The sequence below is a fragment of the Myotis nattereri genome, assembly GCF_964212035.1.
Source record: "Myotis nattereri genome assembly, chromosome: 9".
NCBI classification, from domain to species: domain Eukaryota; kingdom Metazoa; phylum Chordata; class Mammalia; order Chiroptera; family Vespertilionidae; genus Myotis; species Myotis nattereri.
The window spans coordinates 44,141,965-44,163,401 of record NC_138084.1 but is presented as its reverse complement, the minus strand read 5'-3'; the positions used below and the strand labels follow the sequence as shown (position 1 = coordinate 44,163,401).

The following is a 21,437-nucleotide window of genomic DNA, read 5'->3' as shown; positions in this document are numbered from 1 at the left end:
TAGTTAATCACTTTAACTACAAACAATCATGCTTAAGCTACATAATCTTTACTCCCTGGAATGGAGATAAGAAACGCCCTAACCTTTGTAATAGAAATTGACAGGATTAAAATCAACTGGTATAAATACAGATGTAACAAAACAATAAACAGCAGAACCTCTCTGGAGATCGAGACCAGAACTTGGCTGGAGATCCTGGCTAGGCTGCTGATCAACTGAACACTGTCTCCGTGTCATTCCTTCTTCGCTGACTCCGTCTACGCCTTTGGGAACCCCTGGACCTGCTGGGGTTGGACCCCGGCACTTATTCTGAACATTTTGTAGACATGGAGTTATACAATATGTGGTTCTTTGTGACTGGCATCTTTTAGCATAATGGTTTTAGTTTTGGGTGTTTTTGTTTTTTAATTTCAGAGAGGAAGGGAGAGGGAGATAGAGATAGAAACATCAATGATAAGAAAGAATCATTGATCGGCTCCCTCCTGCATGCCCCACACTGGGGATTGAGCCCTCAAACCTAGCTTGTGCCCTGACCAGAAATCGAACCATGACCTCCTGGTTCGTAGGTCAATGCTCAACCACTGAGCCACATCGGTCGGGCAGTATAATGGTTTTTTTAGGTTATATATCATTATGGTGGGGGTTTTTTGTTTTTGTTTTTTTGGTATAATGTTTTTAAGGTTCATCCATATTGTAGCAGGAATCAGTACTTTTTTAAAAAATTGTTTTCATGGTTCAATAATATTTCATTGTATGGATCACATTTTATCCATTTATCAGGTGATGGATGTTTGGACTATTATGAATAATGATGCTACAAATGCTTGCATACAGGTTTTTATGTGGACATAGGTTTTCATTTCTCTTGGGTATGTATCTAGGGGTAGAATTGCTGGATCATATGGTAATTCTATACTTAACCTTTTGAGAATCTTCTGGACAATTTTCCAAAGCAGCAATACCATTTGGGAACTGAATTTTTAAATTTTGGTGGATTTATATTCCTAGAGAGGCTCTCTGAGATTTAATAGTAAATATAAAGAAATGATCAACAAATAATTTGTTTATTGCCAAATACTCATTTGTTGCATCTAATATGATTTGATCTGCCCAATTTATTTCCTTTTAAGAGTATGTGAATAAATAACTTTAATAAACATTTTCAAAGGCTGTTTAAATTTATTAAAAGTAGTACCTTCTATAGTGTTGGCATTGATCAATATATTTTTGGGAAGATTTTTTTGGAATTGACTCCAAGGTATATTATTTAGTATTTCCCTAAATCTTTGTGTTTCCTTTGGTGGCAAGGTGGGAGGGAGTGGTGGAGAGAGCAGAGTTTAAAGTAAACCAAATTGGGTAATGCTACATTTGTATAAAAATGAAGGATGTCCCTGCCGGTGAGGCTCAGTGAGTGGTTGAGTGTCGACCTGTGAACCAGGAGGTCACGGTTCTATTCCTGATCAGGGCACATACTCTGGTTATGGGCTCAATCCCCAGTGTGGGGCATGCAGGAGGCAGCTGATCAATGATTCTCTCTCGTTGATGTTTCTGTTTCCCTCTCCCTTCTCTCTGAAATCAATAAAAATATATTTTAAAAAAAGTTTTATAAAAATGATGGATGATTATTGAAGTAACAAAAACTGGTTTGTTGAGTAGCGTGTAAAATAACTGAAGGCAGTTTACAAGAGGCTTTTCTGGAAATGTTTTGGGCAACAGTAGCTCTTCCGGTGAGGACTTTGAAGGATGTACTTGTAAGTGTCCATTTATTTTTCAAACATCTCATTCTTATATTGATACTTCCTTCTGGTGCCTGAAAGACAATGCCGTATCATCCCATAGTATTTGTACAGGTTATTCTTCAAAGTGTTTCAGGAAGCCATTTCTCTTAATACCCAGTCTTGGTGTTCTAAGCCATTAAATCGCCTCGCCCAGGAGAAATCTTTAGGTGTGCTATAACTCACCCATGTATCATGTTCCAAGGGTCTCCTCTTAATGCAGGTCAACCTCAGTTTGTGATATTTCTTGTGTGTTAAACCCCCACCCTTGGTCTTGTTTTAGTTTAAATGAGTAAATTTCTCTTTTGTTTACCAATTGTTTAATCATTCCATCAGGCATATGCCTTCTGAAAATGTTATAACAATTAAAATGTTAAGGCTGTGAAATTCAAGAAATTCAGAACTCTTCATTTTTTTCCTCAGTGACACGGCCTTACTAGAAGAGGAATTGAAGAAACTCATTGAAGCTTTGATAGAGAATTTTCTTGAGCCCAGTAAAAACGGGCTGATCTGGCGTTCTGTTTAGTGGACGTCCGTACATCATCACTTTGCGCTGTCGTGTGGAACAGGGCAGCCAAGAACTCCACGTGTCCAGCTTGTGTTAGCATTCCCTCTCTGTCTCATCGGCCGAGTATCCTTTTCCTTTTGTCTTTCTCTTTTTGGTTGGCTGACTAAACAAACCGTATAACTTTGATATGAAGTAGTCTGGAGAAAATCATTCAAATTTTTCATAATCTTGAACAAAAGTCATGACGTTAAAAGTATTATAGTAACGTCATTCTTCCTTTAACAGAAACAAAACTGTGCAAAAGTGAGTTTTCTTATTAAAGTGTGATTAAGTAAGCTTAGTTCCATATTCTTGTAATTGTGTATAGCATGTGTTTTTATTTTAAAAAAATAGGCAGATAAATGTATAATTATCGAGTTAGTTAAGAAATTTATTTCACAAAATTGGCAAGAAAACAGCACTACTCTCAGAATACTGTGGAAAAGTGTCATTGTTACATCATAGGTATTGACTTATAAATTAGAGTATGTGAGATAGGGTATTTAGCATTTCTAGCTTAGAACAGATGTTACAAATGTGGTGTCCAGCTCTTCTGTTTCAGGGCTGCTGGTGCAGTGTAAATTTATTGTATGTGTTTAAAATTCCACGTTTACTGAACATAGACAATAGTGGCAATATTCCTAGAAACTTGGTTCTTGTCAAATTTCTCAGTGCCTTCTCAGGGTATGGTTTGAATTGAAACAGTGTTCCTGCATTGAATATAATTTAATTCATTAATTTTCAGACAGTTCAGGAAAATCTTTCAAACTGTATAGGTGCATTCCCTCTATATTAAATAGGTTTGCTGACTTTAAGATCTTATGAATGTATATAAAATTATTAATAAAAGCAGGCTCAGTGTAACTGTAGTTAAGCATCTTCATGTTAGAATTAAATGTTAGTTATCACAGCCTTTGAGTCAAGCAAAAGATCTGAACTGAGAAAAGAGCTCAATTTATTTAAAAGTCTAACATTTGGATTATAAATATATAAATAGATTTATTCCTTTATCAAATGAAGTAATACCAATTTTACTAGTAAATAAAACATTCAGATTTTAGGTATTATGAAACACTAAAACTACATGTTTTCAAACTAATGTCCAGTTTATCCTAACATCTTTCTGGCTTCTATACAATTTCTTATCACAAGAGTAACTATTTTCTGATGTGGAAAAAAAAAATTGGAAGGTCACTGGTTGATTTTGCAGCCTTCTAAAGAGACAGTGAGAAGCTGTGTTCAATCCTTTTTAAAAGTGTATCCTGTTATATATAGCTCAGAGAATACTTAAACACATGTGGCATAGTTAAGAGGTAGCAATAACAAGGTCTTGGGTGTAATCTTCTAAACAAATTGCCTATGGAAGATAACTGGTATTAGAGAATTTATTTCCTAAAAATAATGACATAAATTTGAACTGATTAGAATACTTACTAAGTCGTGGTTTGGTTTGTTGTAGCTATTGGCTAACATTTGGTTGAACTTATATAATCCAAGTGTAATTTTCAAATTATTGTATTGCCACTATTGTTAATTTATTCCTTTCTTCCTTTCGTATAGCTGGATCTTGTATGACTGTAGATAATAGACAGATAGCTAAATGTAGAGCACCATATTGCTAAATGAGTTTGTCTTCAATGGCTTCGTACTAAAGTGTGTAGAATTTTTTGCTTTATGCACTTTTAGGAATGTAGATATTAATTTAGGAAATGGCCTCTATTCTACAAAGTGGTATGAGCAATGCTATATATATGGAAAATCTGTATATTTGGTTTCAGTGTCTGTTTTTTATTGACTGAAGAACAAAGTGGAGCTAAAATGATACAATAGCCCATTTACAATCTCTAAAGCCATGTTATAATTGTCATTCTATCGTAAAGAGAACAGCTTTATTTGAGTGCTTTAATGTAATGCAACATTTCAGTCATCTTAATCATGGTGAAAAGTTATTAAAGCTTGGATTCTTATCTCAAAAAATTAAAAATCCAAAGTTAAAATTAATAAAAACTTGCAAGTGTTCCCAAAGGGTATAAATTGAGGAAATTATTTGATTCTAGCCAAATTCTCAAGTCTTACTTGAGTGTGATATTTAGCATGAGCTGGACGTAGTGGGTGTACACTTGCCTAACAGGATACATTCGGTAGCCCCGGCCAACCAGGTCAGACAGAAGTGCTGACCAGCAGGTCTCAACTTTGGTCTCTCTATTGTTTATCTTTTTCTTTATAAACAATCTCATGGAAATGAATGCATCCTCACTGAGTGTGCAGATCAAAACTGGGATTTTCTAGAACTCTGGAGAAAGGAAAGAATTAGTGGGGCAAGATTAAAACATAAGTTGGGAATAAACAGTAGAAATAAGCAAACAATAGAAAGGTCAATAGGTAGCACAGGAAATGCTTTGTGTCAAGGGCAAATTTATCACCCTAAAAACAGGGAGTAAATGGACTGTAGGCCAGTTGTTTAATTGTGTTTATTTGTTGTGACAATGAATGAGTAGTGAACCTTCGTTTTCTTTTATTCGTGACCACTAACGAGGCCATGTTTTAAGGCCTGAGAAAAAGAACCCCTCTTACTGATCAGTTTCTGAGAGAAGGCTGTTTCTTAGGAACATATGGGAACTGGGGAGGGGATATAGCAGAAATGAAAAGGAATAAAATATAGATTGGAAAATAAGACCTCTGAGGAAAAAGTTTAAAAAAAAATAAGATCATTTAATTCTGGAGAGGAGAAAGCTGTTGAGATAGCTTAGTAAATCGCAAGTTATTGAGTCTTTTATTCAACAACTTAAATTAAGAAGGAATATAACAAACTGTTCTCCATCTCCAGGAAGGATAAAATAGGAGGGAATAAGGGTCTTTAAGAAAAATGAAAAAAAAAAAAGACAACATGAATAGTTTACGATTTAAAAACTTGGGCAGAAATTGTTATGAAGCCTTCAATTTGATTTTGATTTTTAAGAGAATAAAAATTTAAATATTATAGGATATGCTAAATGGCTTTTATAGGTTCTTTCTAAACCTTTTTTTTTTTTTTTTTAACTCAGGTTGGAACAAAGATGTCAAAAAGAGCACTGAAAGTAACATTTGAATTTCACTCCATATCGATAATAATTTAGCTCATAAGATAAATTTGTTGAGTAGTAGATGCATGAGAACAGTGAATAAGACCTACTTAGATGTTATTTTTAATTTAATCTGGCAAATTACGTGATACTTGAACACAATTTTGTTCATCTTGAAGAATGTATAGCATTATAGGGTATTTGAGGGGTTTGTTTTAAGTTTACAGTATTGTTATTTGGATGTAGTAACTTTAGCAGAGAGTTTCTAAGAGATTGGACACTTTGGAATATCTCTATATAGGAAATAGAACTTCTGTTTCTTAAGCAGATTGCTTCTAGAATTGATGCAACAAAGATACGGAGTTTAATGGAGGAATTGTTCTATGAGCTGCTGCTATTGGTATTTCCTTCAGATCTTTCCTGTTGTTCATGATTCTGCTTGGATAAATTTAATTTTATGTCTGTTTTTTTCTCTACCTCCCTCTTTCCTCCTACATTTTGTTACTGTGAAATGCTACTGCCCTGTTACCTCACTGATAAGAAATCTTTAACTGTATCTTTCAGAATGCTTTAAACTTATTCTTAAACTAAGTTGGTTTATGGACTTTTGAGTATTTTGTTATTGTGAGAAGACATTGTAAGAAGTAACTTTAAATCTATTTCATAACTTTTTGTGGTCTACCTGGATACTATATGTTAAATTATTAATGGCTTTTTACAATTCACTTGTTTTCTGAGATTGCTCTAGAAACTGATGAGGAAAGAGTCATACTAACCAAAATGAATGGTCAATTAATCTAGTATATTATTTTCAGTTTTCTTGTATTTTGGGTATCTAAAGCACAAGATTTGAGGAAATTATTTTTAAATATTTGTGTCTCAAAGCCCCTTATCATAAGCCATAAGGAGTCTAAGTAAAAAGAAGAGAATCTGTCATTGTCTCAGGACACAGCATGACTTGAGTTCTAGTTGGAGACAAAGTTAGTGTTGACCATTGGTTAAGATATTCATCATCCTGTTATATTCATTAAGCCAGCTTTTCTCTTTATTCATTAAAGACTATGTACTTAGAAGAGAGAACATAAAGAATGAGTGAAGCGAACAAGGGCACAGTGACCTAGCTAACGTTTGCTTCTCAGATTTCTCCATCAGCACGACCCTGAAGCAGAATGTGTAGGGAAGGGGTCTGAGAGCAAAGTCAGAAGTAGCCGACCACTCACGAAGTTCATGTCCTGTCTCAGAAATGTAAGCGGGTTTTGCGTTCTCCATAATAAAACTGTGTTGCTATAAAAACGACTCCTTCAATCTTCACCAAACCTGGTGCCGCCAGAAAGGAGCACCGTGTTTATCACGTGGCCTCTCCGTTTTCTCCTCCAAACCCCCTCCAGTTGCCGCCCATCCCTGGGCGTACACACACTGACTCGGGGGGGGGGGGGGGGTGAGACATAGAAACATAGAACACCGATAGGATGTTTCCTGCCCCTCGGTAGCTGCCCTTTGAAAGTACTGCTGACAGGTGAAACTGGCCGGGAGCAGTTACGTGACCCACGAACCTTATAATGTAGTTAGAGGTATTGGCCACTTTAATTCATTGGCGTTCCTTGACTACGATCTTTCTTGACTATCAGCTGCATTTATTATTTCTCATATCCACACCACCTAGTATATAGTACCTGTTACAGAGTGCTTAATTGGTGATAATAGTCATTAAGGGATTTTATTTTAAAGAAGCAAATAGTTTGATAAACAATAAAAATATTAATCCTCACCACTAAAATGTATAAGTAATGTTTATTAAGCACACACATCCTTAAATACTCAGTTTCTCTGGAAAAAGCAGAGCATATTCTTATTTGGAAATTGTGTATAATGCCTAGTATTTTACACTCACAGTAAGGTATTGGCCAAGAAGGCTAAGAAAGCGTCTATGTAGACTTAACATCACGAATACAAGTGCCATTTTGAGCCTGCTAGTGCTACCGTCCAAGTGAGTCACAACTAACTTAGTAGTATTTGGTGTATTTTTGTTCAAGTGTTATGATTCAGCATGTATCTGACAAGAGCCACTCCAGAGTCCACATCTATATATGGTGAGGCCTTCTTGTTTGGGGCTAAAATAAACTCTTTGTATGCATCATTGACTATGCCAGATAAATTGTGTGCAGTTAAGAATGAATTATTTTTCTGACTGTGTAGCAGTAGTTCAAAATTATGCCCTTGTTTTAACAGTTTCTGTCAATATCTTCCCATCCCCCCCCCCCCAAGAAAACACCAGGGTGTTAAATACTGAGAATTTGCACTTTAAGCATTCGTGTTGTGGATTTCTTGTGGTTTTAGCCAAATGAAGTGTTGTCAGTAATAAACAGGTCTTTTTTTAAGCATGAATTTCTGTGTAATTTTTATATCTTACTGTGTAGTTCATAAAGTTTGCTATCCAAACTGAATACATTTTTAAAATATGTGTGACACATCCTAGAATCCACTTTGAGCCTACATAAATATTCTAGCTCATTATCCAATTAATATTTCTTGATTGGTTTATCAGAAGTCCCAGAAAAGAGAACTGATATTAAAGTTTTGTCCATCTTATTTTTCTCTTTCTTTCCTTCAGTTGACCTCATTTGTCTGTCCATGTTGTTAGCATGTGCTAATATAATATTGTTCATAGCACATGATCAAGTGAACAAATAAATTAAGTAGCATTAATTTGTCTCCATGGTCTCCATAAGTGTAGCTTTTTCACTACTGCAATACTGCCTACCACAAAGGAGGTGCCCAGTAAATACAGGGTGTCCCAAAAAATGTGTGCACACTTTGAATGATTATAAAGTCAGTGTTTATTAACATACAGTTCATTTTCAAAATTCAAACGAATCTACAGAAATGAATAATCTTTTTGTCAATGACTGTTTTCAAACTGATGACTGTTCTGGACAGGCACTGCTGATAATGCCAAGCAATGGAATTGCAAACATCAAGAATCATTTCGTTCAGTATTTGTGCACCCTCAATTCATCGACTATCCCTGGTTTTGTACCATAAACTTTATCTCTTATGGGTCCCCATAAAAAAAGTGTAGTGGCACTTTAGGATAAATTTTCTTTGTTCAAAGCTTAGTCCAGCTTCACCCATTTATTATTTCAAATCAGTTCAACCTGAAACGGAGTGAAAATTGAGCTATCAGCTGTTAAAGTGTATGTACATTTTTGGGGGGGGGCGGACACCTTATATTTATTGAATGAATGAATTCATGTTTCTACCTGCTGAAGAAAAACACTAAATTATTGATTCTGCACATGCACAGAAGCTGCACATGATGAGAAATATGCAGTAGTGACAGCACCAGCTTTAAGATTTGTAAACCCAATAAAGTATCATCTAGGCACGGCCTACCTCTTGTTGCCTCAGGGTCATCTCTACCCACTTCATGCTGAAATTCATGAAGTTCAAAAAGTTCAGCATTTTCTTCCAGCCTTTTTTTAGTGGCTTCATATCTTGAAGCCTCCAAGTCATCTTTCAATTCTCCTGGATGTGTGCTATTTGACAAGTTCTTTAACAATCTCTAAGGGTAAGGGCAAGGCCACTGGCCTGAGGCCCATCTAAACAGGGACCAGGAAGCTAACTCAGCCTAAAATAATAGAACTGTTGTCATCCCCAGTGGAGAAGAGTTGGTGTGTATATAAATGGAGTTATGTTGGAGTTATGTTTAAATTACAATAAAATTTACCATTCTTCCTCATTTCTTTTAGTGGTAGGATCATTTGTCTTTATTTCCCTTTCTTTACCTCTGGTTCTGATCATTAAATGTTCCAGTCGTGCATGTAATTTGCTTTAAATTTAGTCTTTGACCTTTACCCCTGTACTTATTCGTTCATTCATTTTCTAAATATTAATTGGCCTAGAAATGCATAGGTATCAGGGATAGGAAAAGAGAGACAGCAACCATGTTATTGCTGGAACAGCCTGTTCAGGACACCTTTCTACCTGCCCCTGTACCACCAGACAGATCATCTTTGTATTCAAAACACCTGGAGGGAAGGCCCAGTTGGCCGGTCTGTTGTCACCTGCCTGCCTCCCAGCTGGAACTAGAAACTGATCGGGAAGTATTTGACTCCCTCAACTTCCTTCCAAATGGTAGTGGGAGGCAGGCCCCTGCAGTTACCCTTGCATCAAAACACAGAATGAATATACCAGTTGGAAATTAAGGTGCGTACAGGAGGTGACAAACATCCACTGCAGTGCCGGAACAGTGTTGGAGAAAGTACCAGAGAATAAAAGCCCAGGCAAAGGAAGAGGGGAGGGCATCGTCAGCAAAGAGTGCAGCATGAGTGTGCAGAGCACCGTGAAGTGGTTTGCTATTGTTCGTTTTGGGTAGGGATGTGAGTGGAGATGTGGGAGAGGGAGGTTCCTGTGTGCTACGCTAGAAAGCATGGTCTTGAATCAGCAGGTGATGAAGGTCACGAAAAGGTTTAAGCAGAAGGTCTCTGAGAGATGATGGTGAGCGTGGGGGAGGTGGTATGAGAAAATCCAGCCCTGGAAAGAAGCTTAAAGGTCATCTTGTCCAACTCCAATAATTTTCTATAATATGCCACCAAATGGAGTTATATTTGAGCCTCTCTAGTGACAACCTGCCAAGACGAGTTACTCTTTTAAAGAAAGACCAATAGAGAGTTCTTTCTTGTGTTCAGCTGAAATCTGCCTCCAGTAGCTTCTGCCCTTTGGTTACACTTGGAAACTCACTGTTATACAAAAGTTCATTTCCTTTCACCCAAAAAAAGTGTCCCCTTAGGCTAAATATGCATAATTCAGCTACTGTCCTTGTATGGCCCGTTTTTGGTCCCCTTCACCTTCCTGATCACCCCATGGACAGTTTTCAAAGAGCTGGGTCCAGAAATAACATGTGCTCTAGATACGCAGGCACCAGCCCAGAGCAGTGAAAGGTGGGATTTCTACCTGGCACAACAGACGTGGCAGGGAGGGGCCCAGCCTGCAGCCTTGCCACCTCTTCACTTTGCAAATAGCTCCTCCTTTAACCCTCAACTCAAGCACCATCCCTTCCAAAAAGCCTTTCCTGCCTGTCTCCCTACCCCCACCCCACCAACCAAGCAGGGCAAGAGTCCTCACACTCTGCTGCCCTCGCTCCCTTCGCCGACCTGTCACAGCACTTCCCCCGCTATGAGCCGTGAGGAAATGCTCTGTTTGTGTGTTGGACTCTGCCATCAATTGTGAGCTCCGAGGGCTGGAATTGGCTGGCTCCGTGCAGTACCCCTGGTGCCCAAAACCCAGCCAAGCAGAGAATAAGGCCTCAGGGGGGAAAGGTTCAACTGAAGTGAACTGAATTAGAATTAGAGCTAATTTTTAAAAAAATATATTTTAGCCGAAACCGGTTTGGCTCGGTGGATAGAGCTTCGGCCTGCGGACTGAAGGGTCCCGGGTTCGATTCCGGTCAAGGACATGTACCTGGGTTGCGGGCACATCCCCAGTGGGAGATGTGCAGGAGGCAGCTGATCGATGTTTCTCTCTCATCGATGTTTCTAACTCTCTATCTCTCTCCCTTCCTCTCTGTAAAAAATCAATAAAATATATTTAAAATATATATATATATATATATATATATATATATATATATATATATTATTGATCCTTTTACAGAGAGGAAGGGAGAGGAATAGAGAGTTAGAAACATCGATGAGAGAGAAACATCGATCAGCTGCCTGCTGCACATCTCCTACTGGGGATGTGCCCGCAACCCAGGTACATGCCCTTGACAGGAATCCCTTCAGTCTGCAGGCCGACGCTCTATGCACTGAGCCAAACTGGTTAGGGCTAGACCTAATTTTTGAAAGGTAAGTAGGCTGTGAGTAAACAAAGGGAAGAGGACATACATGGTATATGAAGTCAACTCAAAGCGAAGGAAATATATGAGTGAAGACTGGGAAGCAGGAGTGCTTGAGTCTGGCTAGTGGGCTTCGGGCCAGACTTGGGCTGCAGCGAGGTCCTAGGATAAACTGAAGGGGGTGGGTAGGACTGACCTGAGGCTAACTTAGGAAAGCTGGCGTGGAGAGGAGGTAGAAGGGGTTTATTCCCCTGTGGGCATGGAGCAAGGGCAGGATTTGTGTAATGTAATAAGATATAAAAAATAAAACACTTTTACACCTCACCCAGGAAAAGACATGGAACTTTACTGAGACATTTTAACCTCCCTGTGTACCACGCCTAACCAAACATTTATTCATCACCTGGACGATGCAGCAGCTTCCTAACTGGCCTTTCTAACTCTGGTCTTGCTTCCTCCACTCGGTTCTACCCATAGTCAGAACGATTTTTAAAGAACAAAAATCTAACCGCATCATTCCTCTGCTTAAAACTGTTCAGTTGCTTTGCATTGGCCTTGGACTAAAATCCAAACTCCATTTGGCTCCTGTTTGTATTTTATGCCTCATTTTTGCCAGTCTTTTTCTCAAAACTGATCATTGGGTTTTGCCCAAAGAAAGTGGCTTCCATAGTTCCCTGCACCTCCTCCTACGTGGCATGCATAACTGTTGTTACTGGGTACTTATCTGTCTGTCTCCACTACTAGACTTAAGGGTTCTAAGGTCAGGGACCATCTGGTTCCTCTGCTGTGTCCGTAGGTGCCAAGCACAGCCCCCAGCACCACGGATGCTCACTAGCGGTCGATGAATGCAGGCACAAATAACTGCTAGGCTCTGGAGACAAAAAGAACCTCCGCAAAAAGCTCCTAGTCCAGGTGGAGAACAGATACATTGATAATCTCTCAGCGAAGCAATCAGAAAATATGTGACAGGAATGGTAGATTTGCGTTGTCTTCTAAGTTCCACCAGGGGGCGATATTGGAATGCCTCAGATTTCTCCTAATAAAAAACCATGGTTTTTTTTTTTGCTGAAAAGACCCTACCTACTTTGAGTAGAAATGTGATTTTCACATGCGGTGTTTTCCAAAAGTGGTGGTTATTTTGTTTTGTGTTTTAATAAGCTCCCTATTCAGTTCACGTGAGAGAGCTGTAGATGAGCCATCTGTGAATTTGAAAGACTGAAGCAATTCCTGTTGGTGTTCACTTTATACCTGCGGTGATTCTTCAACTTGAAATCATCTTCAAATTGGAATCAAGAGCTTTCAAAACATGATTTAACTTATATTCCACATCAACTGTTGGGAGCTAAAATAGGGATTGTCATTATTATTTTCATCTTAAAGATGGTAACTCTAAGGGGTCAAAGAGCTAATTTTCCCAAGGAATGACAGTTGGTAAAGCAAGAACTTGAATCTGTCTTCCAAATTCAAATATATTCAGTCACTAAAAACATATTGAGTTCCAGGCTCTCTACCATATGACAGAGATGCAAAGACATACCCTCCAAAATTAATGTCTCAGAAGCAAAGACTATCAAAGCTGGAGGGAACTTTGGGGAAAAAAAAACTAAGTATTCTCAACGTAGGCATGCTGAAGAATCACCTCAAGAGCCTGGTAAAATGCACATTCCTGGGCCTTGTCTCCCCTTTACCTATATTTTGATTCAGTGAGTCTATGGGGCTATGGGATCTGAATTTTTCCTAAGAGCATCCACTCTCCCCTCCAATTCTGATGCTGATGGACTGTGGACCACACTTTCAGGAACATGGACCCATTGATTGAATCCTTTCTGAATCTACAGAGGAGGAAACTGAGGAGAAGTGAGCAGAAGTGAGTCCCCAGAAACTCTCCTTGAATGTGGCCCGGGAACTGATAACGAGCAACCGGAAGTAACGATGCAATGGAAAAGCACTCAACGGGGAGCTGGAGACCCTGGTTCAATGTTTACCACCTTCCAGCCAAACCACTTAACTTCAGATTTCTCAACAGTAAAATGCAGAAGAAAAATGCATCCCTCATAGGCTTATTCTGAGGGAAAGGAGATAGGTACTATGAAAGATTCAGCAAAGGACAAGCACATAGAGGACCCTTGATTCATGGGATAGTTTTGAATGCTCTTTCAACTCCATTATCCTATTTTTTAAATATGTTTTTTATTGATTTCAAAGAAGAACAGAGAGGGAGAGGTAGAAACATCAATGATGAGAGAGAATCATGGATCGGGTGCCTCCTGCACACTCCACACTGGGGATTGACCCTGTAACCCGGGCATGTGCCCTGACTGGGAATGGAACCGTGACCTCCTGGTTCATAGGTCAATGCTCAACCACTGAGCTATGCTGGCTGGGCCATTATTCTATTTTTTAATAATGACAATCCCAACAGTACTTACTGTTGCCAGGCAGTCCTGTCTACATAACACTTGTGATCTAGTGGAGCAGTTATCCATCAATTATAGAAAAAAAGTAATTATAACTGTAATAAATGCTACCAAGAGAAAATATAGGAGGTGTTTTAAATAATGTGGGGATTCAAACCTAGTCTGCAGACAAATAAAAGATCCTCGAGGAAATGACTCAAAGGATGAGTAGGAGTTAGTCAGAAATTACACACGAATCAGGAAAGAGCTTGGCAGGCAAGGAAATGAAAAGGCCAAACTCCAGCCTGGCTGTTGTGGAGTGAGCAGGGAGATTGCCATTACATGAAGCCAAGGATGCTCACTATTTCTGGAAAAGCCTTTCTTCTTTCCGGCCTTTATATTTATTTGAAAATTTCTTTTTCTTGACCCTTATTATTTCTACTTATATTTCCTTTTCATTTTTGCATGAAAAGCCTAATGATAGTAACATTTATTCAAAGTTATTATACCATATATAATAATAATATAGTATTCAGAAATAGTGATTGTCTAATAATACAGGTGAAAAAACACTGCTAAATACCAAACAGGAACATACATTGAGCCCTCAGAAACTTAGCCATGTTTGAAAAATATCTATTCTATTGTCACATAATTATTTGCACTTATAGCATAATTTAGTTACATTTTAGTTAGGTTTTAGTTAAACTTGGAATCCTGTTGTTACTTAGAGTGACTTCAAAAATTCCTCTCTGATGCAGAATTAAAATACCATAATGTAGGAAGTTCGAATTGTGGGGAAATATCTTACCCACTGAATGAAGCTATAAAACTTGGGCAGAATGCATGGAGCAGGCATTTAAGTAGTCTCAAAAGTAAATGATAGCAGGGAGACTGGGGAAAGACCAGAATTTAAGCACCACTGAGTTGGCGGGGACTTTCCCCTTTTCGTTCCTCAGTGGTCCCAACCCCAAGGTGAGGATTGGGAATCCTACTCGAGAAGGCCTCTAGCTCTGGCTCAGGGAGACGGAAAGAGGACTCTTCACATGAGGTGGAGGGACATACCATGTTTTCCTGTCTTTGTCCGCTGTTCTCTTGCACCTTTCCCCCAGGCAATGGTGGTAGTGAGGGTCTATGAGTTATCTTATGTATTACATTTACTACATTGAAACCATATCAAATACCAGTAATGCTGTAAGTTTTGCTTTCAGCAATCCCAACTTGGGGGGGAGGGGAGGGGATCAGAGGTGAGGAGGGCAAACACCCACTGATTTTTTTCTCCCTCTGTTTTCCTGCCACTTGGCCCTAGATGCATGCAATCATGAGAAATACACAGCAGAGTAGAATAACTGAAGCCTCGGGTTTTGGGCAAGAGGACCAAAAATGGGAGTTGGAGAGGATTGGAAAATATCAGAGAGATCACAGAGAGGAAATAAATTCAGGAGAGCAACCCCATAATTCCTGGCCTCACTCCTGAGCTGTGTATGCATGGATCTGATGCTAAAAAGCATATAATACATTTTCGTGCTGAGATATGGGGTAGACCCCTGTCCAGATCCAAGGTTGGCCACTGGCTGGTGCACAACTGGGATGGATCTGTATAGCATTGAGAAGCTTTAAAGACTGAACTGACATTGGAATCACAACCACAGAAGGCAGGTTAGGGTTTCTGAATCCAACTGAGTCAACTGCATGCTAAAATAAAAATATTACCATTCTCCATAAAATTTAAACAAGATCTAGATACTTACAATATTTGAAACGTCTAGTACTTAATCCAAAATTACTCAGCATATGAACCAGGAAAACCTAGACATGGGACGAGCTCCCTCCTCAGAGTTGCCATTGCTCATTGCACAGCCCTCAGCTATCCTGACAGCGCTTTATTGTGGTTATTTGTCTACATCCCCGTCTCCCACTGTGAGTCCAGGGTTGGTTGCTATTTCTCTGTGTCCTCAGCACAATGACAGAGGTGCTAAATACAGGATATTCCCCCCCAAAATGTATACACACTTTAACAGCTGATAGCTCAATTGTGAAAATAAACCATATTTTATTAAACATGCCTTTATAATTATCCAAAGTGTGTGTGTACACTTTTTGGACATCCTATATTTGTTAAACGAATAAATGAACGGTGCCTGGGAAAGAAGGGAAAAGAAGTAGCCTAGTAGGATATACAGGTACGAATGGCAATATTTGTGTTTGCTTAAGGGACCACGGGTATGTTGTGTGGAGCAGGGACCCAGGACCTTTGAGATTTAGGTTCTGTAGGTCCTAGATTCGCGGGGCACTGACCCTAATGGCCTTTACCGGCTTCACCTCGGGTCAAAAATTCTACTCATCCCTTAAGAGGGCTCAGCTGCCCAGTCCTTTGCGAGATGTTCTCCTCTCCTCTGTCCTCTCACAGCTCTTTACTCGCAATTCCGGTAACACATCATTTACTCTCCGAATTTCCCCATCAGAATCCAGTGGTGTTTCTGTATTTCCATACCCTGATCTGGCGGTGGCGGTGGAGTGTGTGAATGTTTCTAGGATGGCTGTGTACAGCCATAGCCCGATTAATTCATGGCTCACCCCACCCCAGCCTCAGTTTCCCCGCGTGTGGAAGGGGCACAGCGAAAACACCTGCCCGGGGCTGTGCTCGGTGGAAGGCGGGCGGCCCCTGGGGTGCAGGCAGCCCCCGCGCAGCGAGAGGAGCTCGGGGGCAGGAGGTGGGAGCCCGGGAGTGAGCGCGGCGTCGGAGCAAAGGAGTCGGGGGCTGGGGCCAGGCGGGCGCAGGGGAGGACCGGAGGGGCGGGCGGGGCGGGGCGGGGCCGAGGGGCGGGCGGGGCGGGAGCTCCGGGCGGCGGGGCGTCTCGGGCGGGACGTCCGCGGGGACGCGTGCGGGCGCCGGCGATGGGCTCCGTGGCGCGGCTGGCGGCGCTGCTGGCGGTGCTGGCGCTGCGGGCGGGGGCGCCGGCGGGGGCCGCGGCGCGCGGGGACACCTTCTCGGCGCTGACCAGCGTGGCGCGCGCCCTGGCCCCCGAGCGCCGCCTGCTGGGGCTGCTGAGGCGCTACCTGCGCGGGGAGGAGGCGCGGCTGCGGGACCTGACCAGGTGAGCGGCCGAGTGGGGGGACCGAGTCGGAGGCCGGGACTGAGACACGTGCTCCAGGCTGGGGGTGGCGCTGGGACTCACTGCCGCCCCGCGTGGGACTGCAGACCCGGCGTCACGCCCCCGTGAGACTGAGCCGCGGGGGGTGTGACTCCCCAGATGCATTGTCACCCTGTGTGCGACCCCAGGCGAGACAGTGTGGCATGGGGTGATGGGGAAACTGAGGCTGAGGGTGACCCCGGAGACGCTGTGTCACACGGTGTGGCCTCACACACACACACACACAGCGCCCTCCAGTCCAGCGTCACACAGAGACAGATGTGGGAAGGTGTGGCGGAGTGCCTCTGAGGCCAAGGAGGACCTCGCAGGACAGTGTCCAAGGTGTGGGCCCCAGGCTCGGTGTCACAGAGATGCCCAGACGCTGCCAGAAGGCCATGGGGAGGAGACTGTGTGATGCTGCAGCCATAGGTGTGTTGACCATGTGCCGGGGTCATTGGTGTTCCTTATGAGTCAGGTGACATTCTGTGACCACGTGGGAGACGCTCATGTCAGTGGAACTGGATGCACATGGCACTATGGATACCATCCCCGTGGGAACGATGCAGAGTATGCACTAGTGATCGTGCAAGTCACTATGTGAATGTGCTTCACTTTCACCAATGTCTTCAACACGTGTGTTTGAGTGCCAAGCACTGTTCCAGACACTGGGGATAAAATGGTGAACAAGACCCAAGACTCAAGGAGCTTGGAGTCTGTAGCATCAGGATTGTGAGTCAGAGATGCCCACGTCTCCTTTGCTTTCAGCTCTCCCTTCTCTTCACCCCAGGAAGAGCTCTCTAAATTCTAAATAAATGATAACTGAAGTGTTATATGTGTATGAAAGTGGCTGACACCAAGAAAATACTGGGTACACAGACAATAGGGTGGTGAAGGCTGGGGCGGGGGCAGGCGGGGGCTAGAAGGGGTCCATGGGGGGAAAAAGGAATATATGTAATACTTTCAACAAGAAAGATTAAAAAAAATACTGGGTAAAACCATTCTTGATGCTAGAGCAGCGGTTCTCAACCCCCCCTTTGGGGGTCGAACAATCCTTTCACAGGGGTTGCCTAAGATCATCGGAAAACACACATATAATTACATATTGTTTTTGTGATTAATCACTATGCTTTAACTATGTTCAATTTGTAACAATGAAATTGGGGGTCACCACAACATGAAGAACTGTATTAAAGGGTCTCGGCATTAGGAAGGTTGCTGGGTGTAGCGCACACAAGCAGATACTCAGCCAATACTGTTTTGCTATATAATCAACAAGCGCTAGTGCGACACACTGTGGGATAAAACGCTGTAGACTTGGAACACTGGGACACTGTCATCACATACTGACTCTGTCAGTGTCAAGCTACGAAAGATCAATGATTGTATCTGACACCACATGTGTGAGCATGTGCTGTGCCTTCTCTGCTTGGGGCATGGAGAAGCCCGCAGTGTGAGAAATGGTGGTGTAAACACATTGTTATCTGAATATATTAATACTGTGCTTCTGGGATGGGCCCCTCTGCTGAGCTGAGACAACAGAAGGCTGTCTGAAATGTACTGCTTATAAAGTTGTGAGTGGGTGTTTGTCATGGTAATACCCATTCTGGGGCACATGGGAAGAAGGTGTGTGGAACACCAGGGCTGTGTGGGAGAGCCACGGACAAGAGAATCAATTTGTGTGTGGAAGTGTATGTGGCAGATCTTGTTTGTTCCTCAATGGTGACTGGATGATGATGTAATTTGGAACGTGCTCTTACGTGTGTAGTTTGCATGTAAGCATTAGATGAATGTTTAAATTCACTGTTAGTTTCAATTAGGCATGATACACACATACATGTATAATGTATGTAAGTGTATATTAATAGTAACAGTAAATGATTATGATTTCCATAATTCTTGTCACTCTTTGGAAGAGCATAGTTGCCTAATGTTCTGTAAGCCCACGTTTACAGAGCAAAATATTTTAATTTTGTTCTTAGTCTTGATCAGTGATTTTCAACTTTTTTCACCTCATGGCACACATAAACTACTTCCTAAAATTCTGTGGCACACCAAAAAATGTACTTTTTGCCAATCAGACAAAAAAATAGGTCTAATTTTGATTCATTCACACCAGATGGTTATTGTTGTGTTGTCTGTTGTCCTTTTTTAATTTGACAATCTAGAGGAAAGGAGGTCAGTGACCCTGACTAGTCAGGCAGTGCATGTTTTAAACATTCTTGTGACACACCGGTTGAAAAGCGTTGGTCTAGATTCACTGAAGCCCAAGTTTATTGAGGGAAATAGCAGACTTTTTTGTCTTTGATTTCAGATCCCAGCATGCTCCCGGCTACCCGTGTGCTTGCTCTCTTACCACTCACGCCTCTTTTTGGTGGTCCTGATGGAGATGAGGGTCAGAACTCTGACGCCCACGCCCAGCCTCTCGGGAACAGGCTCAGAAGGGCGCTTGTTGATTAAACATCTGGGCAGGGCTTCACTGTCTGATCACCATTGTCATCGTCACCGTGGGAGGTTTTGCACAAACCTTCTCTCCTTTAATTCTCTCTGACACACAGTGCTTTGGAGGAGGTTTGTATTACTCTCTTAAACAAATGAGACATTATTTAAACTATGAGAAAACCGAAGGACTTTATCCAAGATTATAAATGCAGTCGGTAGCAAATCCAGGACTAGAACACAGCTCTTTTGATTCTCCTCCCATTATGCTGTGATGTTCTCCTGCTTGCTTATCTGATATGACAGGACCCAGACCTGAGGTTTATGAGCAGCCAGAGTACATAATGGTTAGGAGTCTGGATTCAGCAATTTAATAGACCTCTATTTGAATCCTTGGCTCTGACTTTGGGCGAGTTTCTTTACCTCTTTAAGCATTAGCTTTTTAATCTGTAAAATAATGGCAGTGAGAGTACCTACCCCCGTAGGGTTGTTGGAGGGATTAAATACCATATAAAGGTATTTATCATTGTGCTTGGGATGTAATAAATGTTAGGTCTTCACGATTGTTAAGACTGACTAGTGAAACTAGACCCCACGTTTGGCTCTAAACAGTAACTAGGACTGTGAGAGCTCAGATAATAAAAAAGAATCAGAAAAATTCTAGATTCTCTTCTCGTGTGACTTACGGACATGTAATTTCAGAAAGTGTAATTTGATATTTTTGAGACTGACTGTTCTCGAATCAGTGCTCTAAAACCTAGTGAAATGTTTGCTTTCTAAAGCAAGAATTTTGGCGGTTCCTGCCCATGTTCTTATACTCCCAATCTGGTGATTTCATGGATTTGAGATGTTATTTCTAAGGGCCTCAGTTGATATTCTTCTCTGAATTTTTAAATTTAAAAATGAAATTTTGGGGAGGTTGAAACTACTCTCTACCCACATTAATGAATAAAAATTATACTAGTTATAGTATATATTGTTATATACTAATATAGCATATATTTGTTGCATATATAAATATAATATAGATATGTATATAATTAAGCCCTAGCTCTTTTTATAGGTACAGTTTTTTAAAACTACCAAGATTGAAAGAGTAGGGCCAGCAGCAGTTATTTCTGTGCTAAGAATGAACCATTCTGAATGTCTCCGAAGAACTGAAGCAAAGCCATTTCTAAATTCCAAAGGAGAAACATATTGAATTGAAATAGCCCATGTATTGTGGTTGGATCATCTGTCCAGGCTCCGTCTAATGCAGGGGTTGGGTTGCACATTTTATGTGCAAATTCTTGAAGGAAAGGATCTGTTTTTCCACTCTCAGCAGTATTTGCCATTTAGGAAACCGTGAGGTTTGAATTCAGCATCCAGTTACTCAGTCTCTGAAAACCAGCTATTTGCTCAGAGGCTGGGCATGGGGCCAACGTTTAGATTCCAAACCAGCCTCGGATATTAGTGGATAGGGGTTTTTTCTCTCTGTAACAGAAAAGTGATGTATCTGAGCGCTGAACTGAATTATGTGCTTCGAGGAAGATCAGACCCCTGTGCTAAATAAATGGAGCCCGTCCTGCAAAGTGGGCTGTGAAGAGAAAAAGAGGTCGTGCTTTAGATCTGATTGATGGCTTGGTACACCCCTCTGTCTTACCTCTTTCCCATTGTGCCTCCGTTTCCTCTGTTGTCTGTTAGACATCAGTCCTCAAGCACCAGATGAGGAGTCTGTTTACTCAGTTGCAGAAAAGGAAATGGAAAGAAATACTAGAACAGTCACGCTAGAAGAGAGACCTTCTAGACTAGGCCAGCTCCGTCATTTTATAGAGGAAGAAACCGAAGGGTAGTTGGGGGCTGGGCCAGGATAAGTCTCAGGTCTCCTCCCAGTCCGACCGTCTTATAAAATCACTGCCCGTTCAGCCTCAGTTGTTTCTGGACGCTTGCTCTTCAGGTTGGACTCCAGCCCAAGTCTCTGCTGAGAAGTTTTTTCATCGAGCAATGGAATATCTTTCATTAAGTAGTTCCATATGGAGCTGATGCAGGAAATAATGGGTAATAAAAAACAAAACAAAACCACACCCTGAGACTGGTATATTCAAAACCCTAGGACAGTGATGGCGAACCTATGATATGCAAACTCATTTTTTTGGTTGATTTTTCTTTGTTGAATGGCATTTAAATATATAAAATAATATCAAAAATATAAATCTTTATTTTACTATGGTTGCAAATATCAAAAAATTTCTATATGTGACACGGCACCAGA

General features: G+C 41.1%; 2 protein-coding genes across 2 annotated transcripts in view; both read left to right on the top strand.

The window, feature by feature from the left end:
* PGM2L1 (phosphoglucomutase 2 like 1) overlaps positions 1-3,495 on the top strand; it is a 38,345-nt gene extending 34,850 nt beyond the window's left edge. Inside the window, exon 14 of the mRNA XM_081098721.1 lies at positions 2,199-3,495. Within this exon, the coding sequence (XP_080954847.1) occupies positions 2,199-2,301 (103 nt within the window). The 3' untranslated portion in view covers positions 2,302-3,495. The remainder of the gene's footprint in view (positions 1-2,198) is intronic.
* A 12,991-nt stretch (positions 3,496-16,486) lies between these two features.
* Positions 16,487-21,437, top strand: part of P4HA3 (prolyl 4-hydroxylase subunit alpha 3) — a 35,354-nt gene continuing 30,403 nt past the window's right edge. The window contains exon 1 of the mRNA XM_081098722.1: positions 16,487-16,714. Within this exon, the coding sequence (XP_080954848.1) occupies positions 16,515-16,714 (200 nt within the window). The 5' untranslated portion in view covers positions 16,487-16,514. The remainder of the gene's footprint in view (positions 16,715-21,437) is intronic.